We start from the raw sequence: 17,362 nt of genomic DNA on the forward strand, positions 1-17,362 counted from the left end.
TACATTACTATTACGATTTTACTCTCGAAGAATTATAGTAATAGAAGAAGTTCTTCTAAGTAAAATTACTTAGAAGCTATAGCATTGTAGGTAAGCGAAGGTTGTTATTTTATTAAGGTTATCCTGGCGGTCAATATTTACAACATTATTCTATAATTATTTAATTTTAGAATGTAAACTGTATTTACAGTAAATAAGTAGGGGAAATTTGCCTTCTTTAGTGAAATAGTGATAGACACTTTGAGTAGACGGCGAAATTTAAGGTACCCAATAAATTTGTAGCGCTTACAATTCGAATGATCTATCCAGCTCAATTTTTAAGCTTCATGAATTAATCATGAAATTGATCAATTATACAAAACTTCTGCTCCATTCGAAAGTACGAAGTATTTGCTCAAGATCGTCGAGAGGTATAATTTTAATTCGAAATGCAGACTAAAAGCCTATATTAATTTCATAATATCATAACTTCTGTAATGCCTAAATAGCACGATCAATCGGAGCTATTCAAACCTAAATTGACTGATTAGGCCTTATTTTTAGTAATTGTTATGGTAATCATGATAAATCGCCTACCCTATAACTAGTCTTACCCTGAAAAACTATTCTCAATCAGCCTCATAATCTTCTCTGTCACAATTTGAGGTACTACCCATTCTATTCATTTGGTGCACAAATAATACAATGCTGCATATGGTGTGATATCAAACAAAAGTGCCAATATAAATGTGACAAAAGTGATTGGGGCTCGATTAGCCTTAATTATTATTGTAAAAAAGATTCTATTTACACAGACTGGCTACTCGAAAAATGAGTACAATATCTTTCTATTCGGTAAGAACGAGTTCAAGGAGTTACTTAATGTAGACCTTAGAGGTAATTGTAATTCTTATATAGAGTAGTCTTAAAAGCACGCATACTGCATAAGGTGGAGTCTAAATTGGGTTAAAAAAAACCTATTTCGATTGTTGGACCAACCCATAGACTCTATTTAAGAGCACAACTAGCCAGTCAGTATCAAAGGCCATCAAAAATAAAAAAGCCCCATGCAAATTTATGCACGCTGCAGGGGTTATAGTATTCAAAGCCTGTTTAGAACTTGATAAAAAACTCAATCTAACGATTCCTAATGATTCCCTTAGCTTAAGCTGAGTTATCGTTACGCTATTTTTCATCCGTAAATTATTTTTTCTTAATGTACAATTTCTAAAATTGCTAACCTTTTAAGATTGAAATCAAGATTTAACGCCATCTTCAATATTGGTAAATGGCTTTCCCAAGATTTGCCTTTACTCAGCCGTCGAATCCACGGTAGTGTTGCGTGCATAAGATTGCTATAACTAATCAATCCAATCTTGTAGAATATTTAAATTGTTTCGAAAGTTTTTCAGCTAGAATACGTTAGAAATGATGATGTTGAATTATAGCACATAAAGTATTTATATTCCATCAAATCTCTAATAGTCTCCTGGAGCTACAGCCAGCTTACAAGTTATGCTTTCCATGATTATACTGTATACATATGTTTAGACAGTATTACTGTGGCTTTTAGCAGTACATATTCAGATGCGAAAGATTGCTTATTATAACAGTGCATTTATTATCAATTTGTTAGTAGTCAGATTACTTTTAACCCCTGCAACGCTTAGTACTATCCTTAAAGACTGCTTCATACTCACTCAATGGCGTAAATATTTCAAAAACTTCTTATTTTCTCATACATTATAGACTACCACCAAATCATTGCTTGTACGTTTGTGGAATTGAATCTAGTGTTCTTGAGGTAATGTGGTATTAAAAATAGACTCAGATGATGATACTTGATGAATTGCTCTACTATATTAATTTATGTCATCAATTTGACAAGTTACGAGTATGAGAGTATCTATACTAAGAGTTTTAATTCACTCTTTCCTTCAAATTAATTCAGTTAATCGACTATAATAAAGTGAACCATCTTTCTTATGTTGGTAGTTTCTGTTCAAATTTATTAACGATTACTTTCGATAAAGTTTCAATGCCTTGCACTTACCGCTGTAAAGTAGAAGGTAGCTTTGCAAAAAGTGATGTTATGTAATAAAAAAAAAATGGAAGCAATTTTGTTACCGATCAATTTCAAATGCCCTCATAAATTTATTATATTCAAACACATTGATTAATATCTTTAGGCATTTGAATATGAAGTCTGTAAAATTATAAATCGAGCCCAAATTATATTTTATCACTATATTGGCATTGGAAAAGAAAATTGGCGATTTGCGTAAGCATAGTGTATAAAATTTAGTAGTTAAATAATTTTAAAAGTTTTATTATCACTTCAAGTCGTACATATTGCTGTACTAACAAATTGAGATAATGATATATAATAAACTAATGTTATCCGATGGTTTAATCGCCGGTTTAACCAGAATTTAATAATATTCAAAGTCGGGATCAACGATCTAGAAATAGTCTTGTGTGCGATTATATACCTTACCAGAATTAAAATTGATTCTGTTTTACATAGAATGTTGTACTGAAAGAGCTGCTTGGCACTACAAGTATTCATATATATTGCACGTTTTCTTTTATCTGGAAATAGACAAATACTGGTAGAAGAAAGAAACCAAGTCATCCAGTTGAACATAAATTTGAGAGGAATCAAAGTTGGAAAAAGCAAGTTAGGTTTAACTGTTTATTTACCGCCAGAATTGCCCCTAAATATCAGAAATGGCATGGAAAAGATAGTTTATGATCAAATGAAAGCCTTAGGATTGCGTAGATCTGGTTGTATGTATGATACGGAAACACAAAATAGGTGAGTTTTAACTTTCATCTACTCTAGAGTACCAATTTTGCAAGTTAGGCTATATACTTAATCGGTTGATACAGGAATATTCTAATTTGAAACACCATTCGTCATCTCTATATTAAGAATAAATGAAGTCAAAGAAGCCAAAAAAGCTTTTTCAGACGATGAATTAAAAGAGTTGACCGAATTAAGAACGCTTGTCAGAGTCATTAATATACCAGAGGCAATAGCACAAGTTTGTAAAAATTCTTGCATGATGGAATTTCGAATACTTAGAAATACTACATTACGCCTAAATTGAGAATGTTTCATAATTACATGTCATTTATTTTCTTCCTTTAGATAGAATTAATGCACATCTTTAGCCAAGTTGGAAGAGTAGATGATCTCATTAGGGCAAGATCCGGCGAAGTGTAAGAAGTTGATTGATAAAAGCTTTTAATCAAATTGTAGATCGTTGCTGATTTGCTCTGCTCTCCTACATGATGATTGAGGACATGTAGTGTATTATGATCTGTACTGAAGTTTATAGGATGTGTATTTCATAGCATAATCTGTACTAGGTTTGCAAACTTAATGTAATCGAGGTTATAGCTTTGCAAAGAGCTGGTTTCTTGGATGTTCGATATTAATATAATTTCACCTAGAACTGTTACAGTAATTGTTAACTTTACAGCAATACAAGTATGTAAGACTGATTTTGTCCTTAAGATTAAAATCACAATTAGTGTATATTTACATTGCCCGTAACAAGTATACTGTATACTGTAGTGAATTGATCATGCACAAACGGCTTGGATCTGCAATTAAAAATTATCATTACATCATTTTTCAACTATGCAGAATCGTAGTGTACCGACGGCAATGGGGTGCCGTTATGGCCATGTTGTGTCTGAATAAGTATAATATTATCAAGGGCAAACGAATAACATTAGAAATACATGAGAAGCCTAATATTGTAACTTTGATCAATAAAGTTATTTGCAGCGTGCAACAAAAACTTAAAAGTAATCGTCGAGACCAATGGCTCTTAGCGACTAAAACACGTCGTTGGACTCGAGATTCTTCGTTATCCTCTATTCAATCTGGTGATCTTAGAAAGGATAAATCCACGGATTTCGTAAATAAGTCGAATGTCTTCCAAGTTTCTGGCGATAACAATAACACTGAAAATACTGAGAAATCTAAAGATTGCAATTCAAAAACACAAGAAAACAGTAAGGAACTCTCTAGCCTCATTAGCAATGACATTATAGACATATCAATTTTTAAAGCATAAGGTGAAATATTTCAAGTTTCTTTCTGGCAATTTCTTAAAAGGCTATTTTGAGTATTGTACTCTCTCGTGATTATAAGATCTGAATTATTAGAACAATTATGATGTATATCATTACATATAGTTGTGTATTATGCAATTTTTATAACATTTGTTGTAGTCAAAGCATTTTTAAATAGTAATTCCTAAGTTTTGATATTGATCCAGCCATATATCTGTCAACGTAATTTTAGGTCAAGATGATAAATTAACTACCATGAAGGTAAAGCCTCAAAGTGCTGAAGAATATAGGGAAGCTAATAGCCAATTTCCAGTTGTATCTCCAACGGATAATATAGACTCAAGAATTTCTGATCCAATCAAATCAGAATCAATGAACAAAGGATTAAGGGTTAAACTAGAAATCGAGTTATCTACTGCGGCTCATTTTCTCATTCAAGAGACTAAGTTAGAAGAATCGTTGCAGCAATATGGTTACGATGTCTATTTCCAATATATCCACATTGAAGGAAATTTTCGATTAATCGTTCACATGCCCTCTAAAGATCAAGGGTATATTGGGAAAATGTTATCCAGTTATACTAACTGCATTATTAGCAATAGCAGTCAAAATCTGCCTCATCCTTTATCCACTTTTATTGCTCGTCATGATGAGAAGCAGGTACTAACTAATAAGCATCTGCGATTTAATGGTATCAAAGCTGGAATTATGCGTCATGGTGATAGTCTATCGGTATCTGTTGTTGCCTTAGACGCAAAAGCCCATCATCTAGCTATTTCTTTATTGAGAGAAATGTTTTGCTGCCAGTCGACCACAGTCAATGTTGATGGCCTATTCGTTAGATCCGATTTTCATATATTTATGCATGGATTAAGAAATCATTTAGCTGGAAACTATGATATTTATCTGGAAAGCGTATACAGTAATAATTTTGATTCATGTAAGATTCTCGTCGCTGGAAAACGAGCTGATGTTTCTAACGCAACCCACATTATTCAGAACCATTTAGATAAATATAAAGTCGTTGAATACGTAATACCTCATGTTCACTTAATAAATGCAATAAATCAGCAATTGTATTGGCGAGAAGATCTCCAATTACTAGAAAAAGCGTACGGTTGCAATATTCAAATTGAGAAGACCACTAATAAGGAAGCGAATATTTTAATTAAATGTAGTCAAGTTTATGCAACAAATATTTATCAAAAGATGGAAGAACTTATTCAAAGAAGTTCAGAGGTAGAAATAAGTGAAGTTTTGAATAAAAAAATAACATTAAAAAATATTTCTGGTCGCAATTTCGAAATGGATCGTACACAAGACAAACATGAAAATTTAATTACCGCATTACCCAACGAATGTGAACGGTTGGTAGCTCACAGTTGCATTTGTTACGTTTAGTTATAGATGTTGACTTGTCGACATATTTTATAGTACGAATTGAGATTTTTGCTGTTCAATGAATCTAATTAGTCAAGTAAACGATACTATACGTATATAATGCTAAAGTACATTTTTAAAAGTGCTAATTTAAAAGATGAAAAACTCAAAATTTTGTTGCTATGATCAATAGTAGCCATATCGAGTGGGAACTTCGCTTGCAGTTTAACCTTAGAAATGCTGGATGCTAGCAATAGCCGTAGTTTATATTAAATGTTACTATACCGTAAAAGAAGTATGTGGACTAAATATTATGCGATTGAATTGCTAGAATAAACCCCAGTTCTTCTTCAATTGGGACAGTGAGTCAATATTTATCAATTTTTTTTCAATCGAACGTAGAAAACTCTGTATAGCTACTGCTTCATACAATATCAAGGAATCAATTAACCAGAATCGAGCTAATGAAGGAGGTAGCGAAACGAAGTTTGAAAGTGAAATAGGTCAAAACATGGTTGATGGCAAAGTTAACCTGGATACTTTACAAGATGAAAAAGAAAGTACCTTCATTCTAACATGCGATGATTGTAACAAGTAAGTAGGGTATCGCTAATCTTAGTCCATAATTAGCAATAAATTATTCCATCAATAATAAGAAATAGTTATCTATTAGCGTTAATTTTATAGTATACTTATAATATATATATAATTGGAGGAAGACAACCGTACATCCACTTAATATTCGATTTTGAGAAGTCAACAGGATATCGCTAATTTCCGCTAATAATTAATCAATGATGTATAGTGCCTATGGATAGACAAAAAATAGTTATATGCAACATGAGGAAAACATTATTATTCTGTGTTTTGGCAATTGAAGTAGGATCACTTATTGTCAGGAGGGTACAAATTCTAAAACAACCGAAAATCCTTCTCAAGTTAATCCTGCAGTACATGTTTCTTCTCTATCATCGGCTACTAATGACCATGATAAAATCTCAAAAATTATTAAATTAGTAAAAGGAAAGGTTGAAAAAGAGGGTATTGAAGTATGTATGATGAAGTAAATTTCAAGAGTAGCGTTCATTTAATGATTACTGTCTATGCAATCATTCTTAGGCACAAGCTATCGTTAACTACGTAAAACTGGAAAAGCACCATAAAGGAGAAATTGGAAAGGCATTACATCGCCTTGGTGGATTCCAGTATCAGCTTGATTACTACCAAAATTTGCAACGTCTGACTGTGGATGAAATTGGAATTACTAAAGGAACTTACTTTGGCTGCAAGAAGGTTTATCATATTCGGTTTTTAAGCTCCAATCAGCCAATATCGGTAAGACCCTAGGAAATATATTTCGTAATTTAAGTTCATATATTAATTTTGTTTACAACCGATTGTAAATTTTAGTGGCTCATTGATCGAATCAAAAAATGCCTTGAGAAAGCCCATTCAGATTCGATAAACTCGATAGCAATCCCCATGTATGGTAGTCCTGAATTTAGTACTAATATTGACGAATTATCTCAAGAAATGGTCAAGGTTATTTCAAAATTTTATGACGAACATAAGCAACTAACACTTGTGAAATCTATACATCTAATTATTCAACCTAGCGACTTAAAATGTTATGACATTTTTAAATCTGTGTTAATGTCTTTCGAGTTGCCCGTAATTTAATTCTGAATATGAATTTGTATGAGTACTTTCAAGGCATAGCGATGGACTCCATTGCTAGCTAGCCAACTATTCACTATTTAGATAGCAACAAAAATAAATTCAGTTTTAATTTTTATGCTGTGGTTATTCAGGAAATTCTCAGATAATTTCAATGTCTATGATTAGATTAGCTGCGACTACTTTATTTTATTTTCTGTACTATAAATGTTAAGAAACCCTGATTTTCGACACTTTACGCTCAAAATATGATCAGAACTGAGTCAAATTGGGCTATAATATCTCATGTACCTGTCTAAACTACATATTAAACTGATCTACACTAAAACAGGGACTCCTACTGGAAAAATTTGAATTGCAAAAAATCAAAAGTTAAACATTTGCTATTCGTTGAAATTTTACCGGCAGGAGTTCCTGACAAAAGTCATGCTATAGAGGTGGATCTGCTGGGGTAAACCTATTTTAATTTCAATACTAGGGAGCTCTGTAGATCGGATCTCTTACATTTAGTATAGAGCGGGATGAGAATTAAAAAGCAATTCTTTATTGAGTACCTACTTCTACAGGTAATGATAAGCTAGTAATTTTAACCTAATTAAAGTCGCCTATTCAGTTTTATCCGCTTACTGCCAAGTTAATAATTCATTCTATTTGGCTAAATTCTCACTCTAACTTATCAATTTTAGTTACTATTGTAAAAAAGTAGATGACTCGGTTTATGAGCTCCTGTTAGTCGCAATGCCTTCAAATTTGTACTGCAGTGAGTTAAATAAATCTCTGAGCGTTTACAACCCTCAGAAACCCCGTACTAAATCGTTTCTATGACTAGTATCCTAATTCTCGAACAAAAGCTGTCCATCGCAGTGTAAAATATCCCAATTTATTTCCAAGCAAGCGCGAACATTTTCTCCTACATCTAAATCGAATTTTACATTTATAGAAATCTTTAGACTAAGATAACCTAAATTTGCATAGATGAGTTATCCATTTACATACTGGCAACTCATGCAAAATGCTTCAAATACCCCTTTACTAAATCTTCAAATCATTTAATTACTTATATATTTCAATAGTATAAGCATTAACAAAGAGTAAAAGTGCAAGCCTTTAGTATAACTCGGTTTTATCTAGTCTAAGTTGGATCCATTGATTCGGTAAAGCAAAAGAGAATAGTATCATATTACTATTCTGTAATCCGCTCCTCGATTTAATTATATCTATGTTCGATCAATTGATTAAGATAAGAAAAGCAAAATAGGAAGGCTTTATATTTCTTTTCTGCAGCCCATTACTTAATTTTGTCTAAGCTTGATCTTTCATTGCGAAAAGCGAAGATTGATGGTATGCTATTGCTATTCTGTAATCCATTTCAGGATTTAATCGTGCTATAGCTTGATCATTCAATTGAGAATGCAAAGAGGATACTATTGAATAGCTATTCTGCAGTCCATTGCTCGATTCTAACGTACATTCGTGTCTAAACTTGATCGATTGATTCAGCAAAGCTAAAGAAGATAATGTCTCACTACCGTTCTATAATTCATCATTTGGTTTTATTATGTTTAAGTTTGAATAACAGTCAAATAATGAGGAAAGTAAAAGATCAAAAACAAAGAAAAGAAATTAGAGAATTACTTCATGAATAACAAGCATGGTGAATAAAGAATAACAAGCATGGTGCATAATGAATAACAAGCGTTATATATGGTGCTTAATTGTAGTAAATAATTATTCAAGGAATGTGCATACGTCGGCACATTTTTTAAATAAATATTAATTAATCTTCTCTGATCGTGAGCGAAGTGACTGCTTTAGTGGAATTCAAGCCTAATGATGGAGTGCAGTAATGTTTGATTGATTTTATGATTTACATTATTCCAAATTATATCGTTAAAATATGAGCCATATACAGTGGTGCTATCCATTAAAATCACTTGCATAGATAGCGTAGATCTCATTTTATCTGCTATTGGTGGTATTTTACTTTCACTAAGAAGCGTCATAAATCATTGTATTTTTGCTATCCCCATATTTTGTTCTCCCAGTTAGCCATGTTAAGTTTTACAGTGCTTGATCGATCGTTATAGATGATGTTGATAGCGGCAATCAACGTCTTATTTATAACTGGCAGTAATAAAGATGAGAATAAAAGCTAGACACTAGCTATTAAACACGAATTATAGTCGAATATCAAAGTCCATCTTGCCAGCAGAGATTTCTTTGGAAACTGTTTGTGTGAAACTATATTTAACACCTTGGCAGTAGCCAAGATGTGTTTGGTGCTGGCATAAAGAAATTTTCAAACCCCTTGCTAATCAAGTGATTGTTCAAGATATATATTTTAACGTTTCAATATTAACTGTACTATGTGAACAGCGCAGTTTCTGTTGAAAATTAGAAACTTGTGAGGACTAAGTTCGCGGACTAGTACGGACAGTACTGTAGACATTTGTAGATACTATCATTTACTTTGGATGGCAATATAATAAGACAACAAGATTCAATTGTTAGTCAATAGACGGTACCATCAGAAAGAAGACGACAGGAGAGGATAGATCTTTTATGGCGAGTTAGTTAAAGATCAGTTTTATTAAGGTTGGCCAGTAGGATTGTCAGTCGCGATTAATCTAATTAAAAAAATTCGTCAATGATGAATAAATCAGGTGAGATCTTGCAAGGATGCTACAACATATTAATGGATGCTTTATGGTGCATCACATCTATTTTTTAATAACTATGCTGGTTATTTTTGACCTTTTCTAGGTGGGGTTAGCGGTAATAGTGACGGAAAAGAGAATGAGTTTTCTTTAAGGTGGTTGGAGGATGTGTTCGAGCAAAGTAAGGGTTATACTGGTGCAAATGAAAAAAACGAAAATAAACAACAGAAAGATCCTAAACTTATAGAAAATATGACTAAAAAAGAAGAAATTCAAAGACAAACATCAAATGATATATTAAGTAAGGAAATGATTCATCAACCAGGGAATATCAGCACGAACAACAGTGATAAGGATATCTCTCCTTCGATACCGCTGCATTTATTAGATGATGTAATAGATCAAAATGAAAACAGTACTAGTGGAAAAAATATTGCTTGTAGGGAAATATCCAAAGAGACTACTAAGCAAAAACATACACACGAAACCTACATAGATGACATAATAAACGAAATAACCGATACTACAACCAGGCTGGATAAAGTCAAGGGTACGAACAGTTTGGGCGGCCAAACATTGGCTCAGACTTGTACTGAAATGGCCACTTGTCAAGATCGTAACGCTATTTTTACAGGAGATGAAAACTTGGGGAAAGCAAGAAGTGGTGTAGAAAACTTGAAAAATAGGGATAATTTGCTACCATCTTTAAAAGAAAACAGCATCGAGGATCGAAGTAATGCCCCAAAGTTGGTAAAGGGTAAACTATTAGACTCGCAATTAGATGCAATGGACACTGTTATGAAGAAAACAGCACATACTGAAATGAAAACCCCAAACGTCGATGTAAAAGATGCAATACTAATGGCTATAGAGACTGAATATAAGGACGTCAATTTAGATCCAAATTTTCGAGCTATGCCTACAAGTTTAAAGGATTCTGCTAAGAATATTGATGAGATGAATGTCAAGACAGGACAGTCATCAAACCAATTAATCACAGAGAATAATCTAATTGCACAGTCTTTGGACGGTATGATTAAAGATATCCAGAGTAACATCGATAATAACTCTAATCAAAAAACGAAGCTCATTCTCGCTAATGAAAAATGTCAAAAGGATGTGAGCGAAACAAGCAGCGATAATGACCATGTAGGCAAACTTGGTACTGTACAAGATAGTGAAAATCAAGCCGGAAGTGATGGTAAAGATGATAAATCAATAATCATAGATGGATCTACCCAGGTGGCCAGTCATCATTCCATTCCAGATTTATCTAAATTGGATCTTGAAGGAAGGGAAGAGATCGATCATGATGTCAGATTTCTTGTAGATGAAATAAATACAGATATTCTGGATTTGGACAAAACCATCGTAGAAGGGGATGCTACAGCTCAGAAAATTGAAGAGAGAACAGACGCTTTTGAGAAGGATAAATTTAAAGTTAATGATAGTTCTAATAATGAAGATAGGAAATGTGATACAAAGCTAGACCTGGCAGATACAGAAGTATCCGGCAATAAAGGAAAACAAAAACTAGTTGACCAACAGTCGGTTCATCAAGACCTAACTGTAGAATCGTCGAACTTATCGGAAACGTTGGACAACCTTTTAGCGACTGATTTTGATCAATCGAAAATCAGCCACGATCAAAAAGTATCAGCTAAACAGCAAAGAAAATCTATTGATAAATCGAAATCGGTTAGACATGGACAAACTCAAGATTTTAAAGCTAGGTCGATCAATAACAGTAAAGGAATTGTAGAAAGGCACGATCGTGTTAGAGCTAAATATTCACAAGAGAAAATATCTACAAAGACTAACAAGCTAAAAGGTGATCAGAAAGTTTGTATGTCATCGGCAGAAGTTGTGTTACTTCGGCAACTTGGATTACAAGAAAAGTTACTATGTATGGGCTTCAGGGCCGATGTAAAAGCTACAGGAAATCAGTATACGCTGATGACGAACATGAATAATCCTAAAGCACCTAGGGAACAGCTGGCAGCCATTAAAAATAGTCAAGATGGTATATCGGCCAATTTATCCGCTTTCCTACGTCAGTATTCTCATTTAATCAATGATATCAATAGAATTTTGCGAAATAAACGAATTTTAGCTGGAGTCTATCTTGATAATGAGGCAGTCTTTGTTATTGGAATCAATAATGAGGAATACGATAAAGCAGTTGCCTTCCTGAAAGAACAGTATCAAACCAAAGAGTTTAAACTTCATTACAAAAAAAATCTACTGGAAGATTGGACTAATGTTCATCAATATTTCACTCATAAATTTGCACACTATCATCGAGTTTTCGTCGACTTTTGCATTAATACCATCGATAAGACTGTTAATACTACCGTTGTAGGAGTGCTTAATGAAATAGACTATGTTGTCAGTAAAGCTAAGAAGTATCTAATGGTATATAAGGGTAATGCCCATCATCATACATCCTTTGACGATCGATTCGATGAATTTGTGATTGGTAAAATGAAATTATTAAAAGTTGAATTTCTTCAACGCTTTTGTAACGATGATTTAATGGCAATACAGAATCGCTATCAATGTCAAGTTTTATTTGAAGCAAACAAGGGAGAAAGTAGCAGTGAGGATAGTAAAGTAATAATCAAATATCGCCATAGCCAAATATCGACAGCCATTAGTCAGATTGATGCGGAAATTCGTTCCATTCCAGTGGTTTGCAAATCAATTTCGGTTGGAAAGAGTCAATTTTCAAAAATTTTACGCTACGTTATTTCAGAAAAGGATAAAGGAAAACTGGCTAATTTAAAAGACAGCCTGCAATTCTCCATTGACGTTGCTGATGTCCAAATTCGCAGGTATGTCTAGAATGATCTGTAAACAATCGAGCATATTTTAATCAATAAATATATCTAGAAATACGTGTAAATAAATAGCATCAAGAATAATCTTCTAAATAGGAGGATATTTAGAATGACTTGTAAATTATCAAGAATATTTTGTGTGATTCTTTTTAAAGTGTACGTTCTCAATCTCGTGGTACGCCTGATTTATAATAGGATAACCAAGGAGAATTCTAAACTTCGTGCTCCAGCGTGGAAGAAAGTAAATCGAGGACTACGGGTAACGTGCCCTTCATTGAAGTATAATAATACATCTTTTTCACAACAGGCATCTTCATTCACGTACCTGCCTAGCAAAATGTCCTCGATGCTATTGCTTAATAAACTCTCACCGTCAACCTTTTCAAGCTGGTCGTGTAACGTACCAATTATAGATGATAATCAAAAGATTGATTTCAATGGTAAAGTTATTACTGTTTTGAAAAGGCCACTACAAGCTATAAGTAATAATGTAAGTATCGACAAGATTTCACGAAGATTTATACGCTGAATGGTTGAATTGCGGCTAGGATAGATTCTATAGAATAAACTAAATTTAAATCTTTATATTTCTCTCTTCGGTATCTTGTACATTAGTTCGATGTCATCGTAAATTCTATAATGTTATGGAATTATAGCGCTGGACAAATTGCATCAGCTTTATATCAATCTGGTGGCGCTGCATACCGACTTGAATGTCAGAGGAAATTATATACATTAAGTACGACAAGTATAGGTTGCACAAGTGGCGTTCACTTCGGATGTCAATACGTCTACCATATTCCATTTCTAAGTTCTTCTAGGCACTTATCGGTAAGCTGATTCATTTGCATAAGTAAGTGATCTTAATTAAACTTCAATCCTGATACTGAAACTTTTCATGGTAGTGGTTAAAGCCTAAAATTGGCGAATGCTTACGAAAAGCTAGTAAACAGTCTATGCAATCCATGGCAATACCAGCGATTGGTGCTGGCCACGTTGGTATTAAAGCGCAAGATCTTGCTAGAGAAATGATATCCACCACTTGTAAATATTTGTTAAAAAATGCTGATACAAGTTTGAATGTCATTGCTTTTGTCATTTTGGATCAAGACATCTACGATGCGTACACGAAATCGATCGATGCTGCTCAGATTGAGCTGAATTCATATTGCCAAGAGAGTAACTTCTCTACGAATCAACTAGATAATGGATTGGTTGATCAGATAACTAAATGCAAGAAAATTCCGGGTAAAATTGAAGAGGAAAAGCTCGATACACTATTAACAGTAACCTCAGAAAGCAATGCCAAATTATCTTGCAATTTCTGTTTTGGAGTAATGCATGCTGTACAAACATCAGCAGTCATTAATACAACTCATATCTGCCATCTTCATCAATCAGAAGATCATTTATCAGCAAGACTAGATTCCACTGTCAAAAACCATTGCTTAGAGAGTATTCATGTGGATAAAAGCACACAAAGTGACTGTAGCATTTTTAAAGTTTGTCCATATGGCCTGATTGATGATTTCGGCTCTTTGTTAGCTTGCGTCAATGCTAATGAAAACACGTCGATATCATGTCCTCTTGCCAGTACAGAAATCACCGAAGAAGATATCAAATTACTCATTCAAGCTATCTATCTATTCTTAGATAGTCATAAGAAATCAGGAATTAGTCTTCAACGTATTGATTTTATCACTGGAAATAGAGAATTAGCATATGAGATTGCGAGTTGGGCACAGCACCAGTTCGAGAATGCACACAAATCTTATTCAGATTATACAATCGCATGGCAGATAACTCGGCCATTTTCCTACAACAATTTTGGCAAAAATGTTACCATTGTAGCTAGTCGGTATGAAATTATTGAGCAAATTGAATCACTATTAGCAAGTTACGCTCCAAGTTGGACATGTGTTGTTTTCGCTGAAGAAGATATGCTTGGATATGATGAAGAAACTTGGCATGCACTAATTCAAGATTGGTGGTGCCACCACAGTACCTTAATGATCAGAAATACAAATACAAAACAACTGCAAATCTACGGCTATAAAAATGACATCTTCACAACCTATAGCAATTTTCAAAAATCATCCAGCCTGAAAACATATCAGTCAGCTATGGAGGAGAACAGAAAAGAACTTTTGGAAACTGTTCAATGGAATGTCAATATCAAACAAGCTGTGCATCAATTTGATCTTGTAATGAATTATCAGCTTGAAATAGATTATCAAGCATATTTGAACGATAAAACAAAATCAAACGTTATTTTAGATGGTAAATCAATCGATTTTATCAGGATGGCAATTACAGTGGATACTGGAATGTCTTATCCAATCTGGCGCAAGTTTGCATTGGAAGGTTAGTCAATCCGCCTACTCTTAAAATAAGCCTTGATTAACTATTCGCTTTAACGTAGCACGTAAATGTCCATATGCAATCATTTAGTGAAGACACGAGTTTGTCTCAAAACTTTTCAATCTGCTATGCACTCATTATCAAGGCACAAAATAGAAAACAGCTTCACATATTCATAGAAACTACGATCATACTGCTATTTAACTTTATACGTAAACGAATTGGAAAAATTGGGTATATCTCCTATCACTTTTAATTTACTTATAGTAGGTTAAATAGTAAGTTCAAAATAATGATCACTTTCTAGATTTTGGTTGTGCAAAGGTCTCAATCTTGCTGCTGGAAGAATTTACGATACTTCGAAATCATTTAAACATGATATTGAAATAAAAAAAAAAATTTACAATGGCTAAGATTGCAAAAAAATGCGTAGTTTAGGATGGCATTCTATAGTCTCCCTTTGATCGTAACATGTAATTACTCATATGTTACAATGTCGAGACCTCGCATATTGTTTATACCGTATCAATAGTTTTAATTACTTAATGAGTAATAGTCAAGCTACTAAATAGCGTGTAATATTAGATTATCTTTCTTCCAGCATTTCATGAAGTTTAAACATACTTTGATTTTGCGAATCAAAAATTGCATTTAGATTGTTTTAAGATTTTGGCAGATTTCTTTTAGTTAAGATCAGTTAAAATTTCCCTTAATTTTGATTTTGCGAATCATGACCTTGAGTTTGACTAATTTAAAATCTTGTACATTATTAATGCAACCTGTTAGTGTGCACCGATGTCAAAGTCGAATATATCGTTGCAGATTAATTAATTAATGCAGTTCTTATTAAATCCAACAGACCCTACAGATAGTTTAAAATCTGGCTTACGAATGTTTCAATTCTGTTATATTAAATTATCTAACTTTCCAAATGAATTTGATATATCAATAGATTCATTACCAGCAAGTTGGCAATCAGCTGAAGCAGATACCCAGAAAGATGAACTGAAATTAATAGTGGAAGTGAGGAATCAGGCAGAAATACAAGAAATTTCCGAACTAGTGCGAGCTAAAGGAATAGATCTAATAAAATTACAGCGTATCCAAAATAGGAATCTGTACCGGAGGTATCAGCTACAGAAAGCAGAAGTAACACAAGACGTACAGCAATATCAGCCAGGAACTGTAATTGAAAGGCGATTATTCCACCGGACGAATGAGAATAATGTGAATAGTATTTGCAAATCCGGCTTTGATCGAGATTACTCCGGTAAATCTCATGGTAGGTTCAGCTTAAAATAAGAGTTTTTATCAATGTTAGCATTGATAGATGAGTAGAGCACACTCATTTATGTAGGCTCAAATTAGAAACAATTTACTAAATTTTGTCCAATATATCTACGATTAGGATCCGCATTAGGAAATGGAACTTACTTCGCCACTGAACCATCCACTACCGTCGGCTATGGGCGTACATTAATTCTGGCTCGCGTACTTACCGGCATCTGCAATACTTCTGGTAATGTCCGTAATTTGCAATATATTCCAGGCAGTCAGAATAAAAGAATTCATTCTGTAGTGAATAGCTTGTTAAATCCTACAGTATTTGTAATATTTAACGACAACGCTGCATATCCGGAATATATATTACATGTTCGGCAATAAGGTCACAAATAGCCTCTAATTGTAATGCTTACTCAAATGTAAAGGCTGTATCAGCTCTCTTTCGTCAAATTAATGAATCACCACCATATTAAGATTTCGTTGTAATTGTGCTTTCATATCTTCGAATTATTTTGCTCACACATATTAATGGCTTTAGCCTTAGTTTGTACGACCTAAAATCTTGAAATAGTAATAGGACAATTTGTCCTGCCTAGGATGAGAGAGTTAAATTATACTAACGCGATTGTTAATACGTAAATTAGGCCTAATTAAAACCTTAACTTTAGTATTTGACTTTACCATTTGATGCATTGCCTATATTTGTATCTATGATGCTTACAAAGCTTCAAATTTCGTTACTTAATCTCCAATTTTGTAAATATTTTAGGATATACATGTTTTGCACAGAGTATCTGCTTATAATTAATATCTAAGCCTATTTACTGAGCATCGTATTATTTTGAACCAGGCCGTAATATAATGTTCATTTCTTTGTACTAGTTAATGATCATATTCTATTCAATAAAGCAGCTGACAAGATTTTATGAGCAGATGGAATTTACTAGCACGCGATAATACGAGTATCGAAATTGCTCATTCAGCTCATTCTACATCAGTAATGATATAATGTGTACGAATACAGTAAGAATGTAAATAAAAAGGCAAGCTATGTAAATTGTCATTAAAGTACGCACATTGAGGCATGATCTGTTT

General features: G+C 33.4%; 3 protein-coding genes across 3 annotated transcripts; all 3 read left to right on the forward strand.

The window, feature by feature from the left end:
* Positions 1 to 1,267: 1,267 nt before the first annotated feature.
* TRIADDRAFT_58771 (uncharacterized protein) lies at positions 1,268 to 7,501 on the forward strand (the record flags this gene model as incomplete). The annotated part of the gene is made up of 13 exons (XM_002114654.1): positions 1,268 to 1,311; positions 1,729 to 1,783; positions 2,169 to 2,260; positions 2,582 to 2,797; positions 2,915 to 3,026; positions 3,134 to 3,204; positions 3,635 to 4,008; positions 4,301 to 5,435; positions 5,851 to 6,042; positions 6,332 to 6,497; positions 6,568 to 6,783; positions 6,859 to 6,990; positions 7,457 to 7,501. The coding sequence occupies 13 exons, from the start codon at positions 1,268 to 1,270 to the stop codon at positions 7,499 to 7,501; spliced, it is 2,850 nt and encodes a 949-aa protein (XP_002114690.1).
* Positions 7,502 to 9,775: 2,274 nt separating this feature from the next.
* TRIADDRAFT_58772 (uncharacterized protein) lies at positions 9,776 to 13,151 on the forward strand (the record flags this gene model as incomplete). The annotated part of the gene is made up of 3 exons (XM_002114655.1): positions 9,776 to 9,788; positions 9,889 to 12,616; positions 12,818 to 13,151. The coding sequence occupies 3 exons, from the start codon at positions 9,776 to 9,778 to the stop codon at positions 13,149 to 13,151; spliced, it is 3,075 nt and encodes a 1,024-aa protein (XP_002114691.1).
* Positions 13,152 to 13,587: 436 nt separating this feature from the next.
* TRIADDRAFT_58773 (uncharacterized protein) lies at positions 13,588 to 17,071 on the forward strand (the record flags this gene model as incomplete). The annotated part of the gene is made up of 4 exons (XM_002114656.1): positions 13,588 to 14,986; positions 15,936 to 16,265; positions 16,392 to 16,502; positions 17,037 to 17,071. The coding sequence occupies 4 exons, from the start codon at positions 13,588 to 13,590 to the stop codon at positions 17,069 to 17,071; spliced, it is 1,875 nt and encodes a 624-aa protein (XP_002114692.1).
* Between the last annotated feature and the right edge of the window lie 291 nt (positions 17,072 to 17,362).

Source organism: Trichoplax adhaerens, genomic scaffold (genome assembly GCF_000150275.1).
Source record: "Trichoplax adhaerens TRIADscaffold_8 genomic scaffold, whole genome shotgun sequence".
Taxonomy (NCBI): Eukaryota; Metazoa; Placozoa; class Uniplacotomia; order Trichoplacea; family Trichoplacidae; genus Trichoplax; species Trichoplax adhaerens.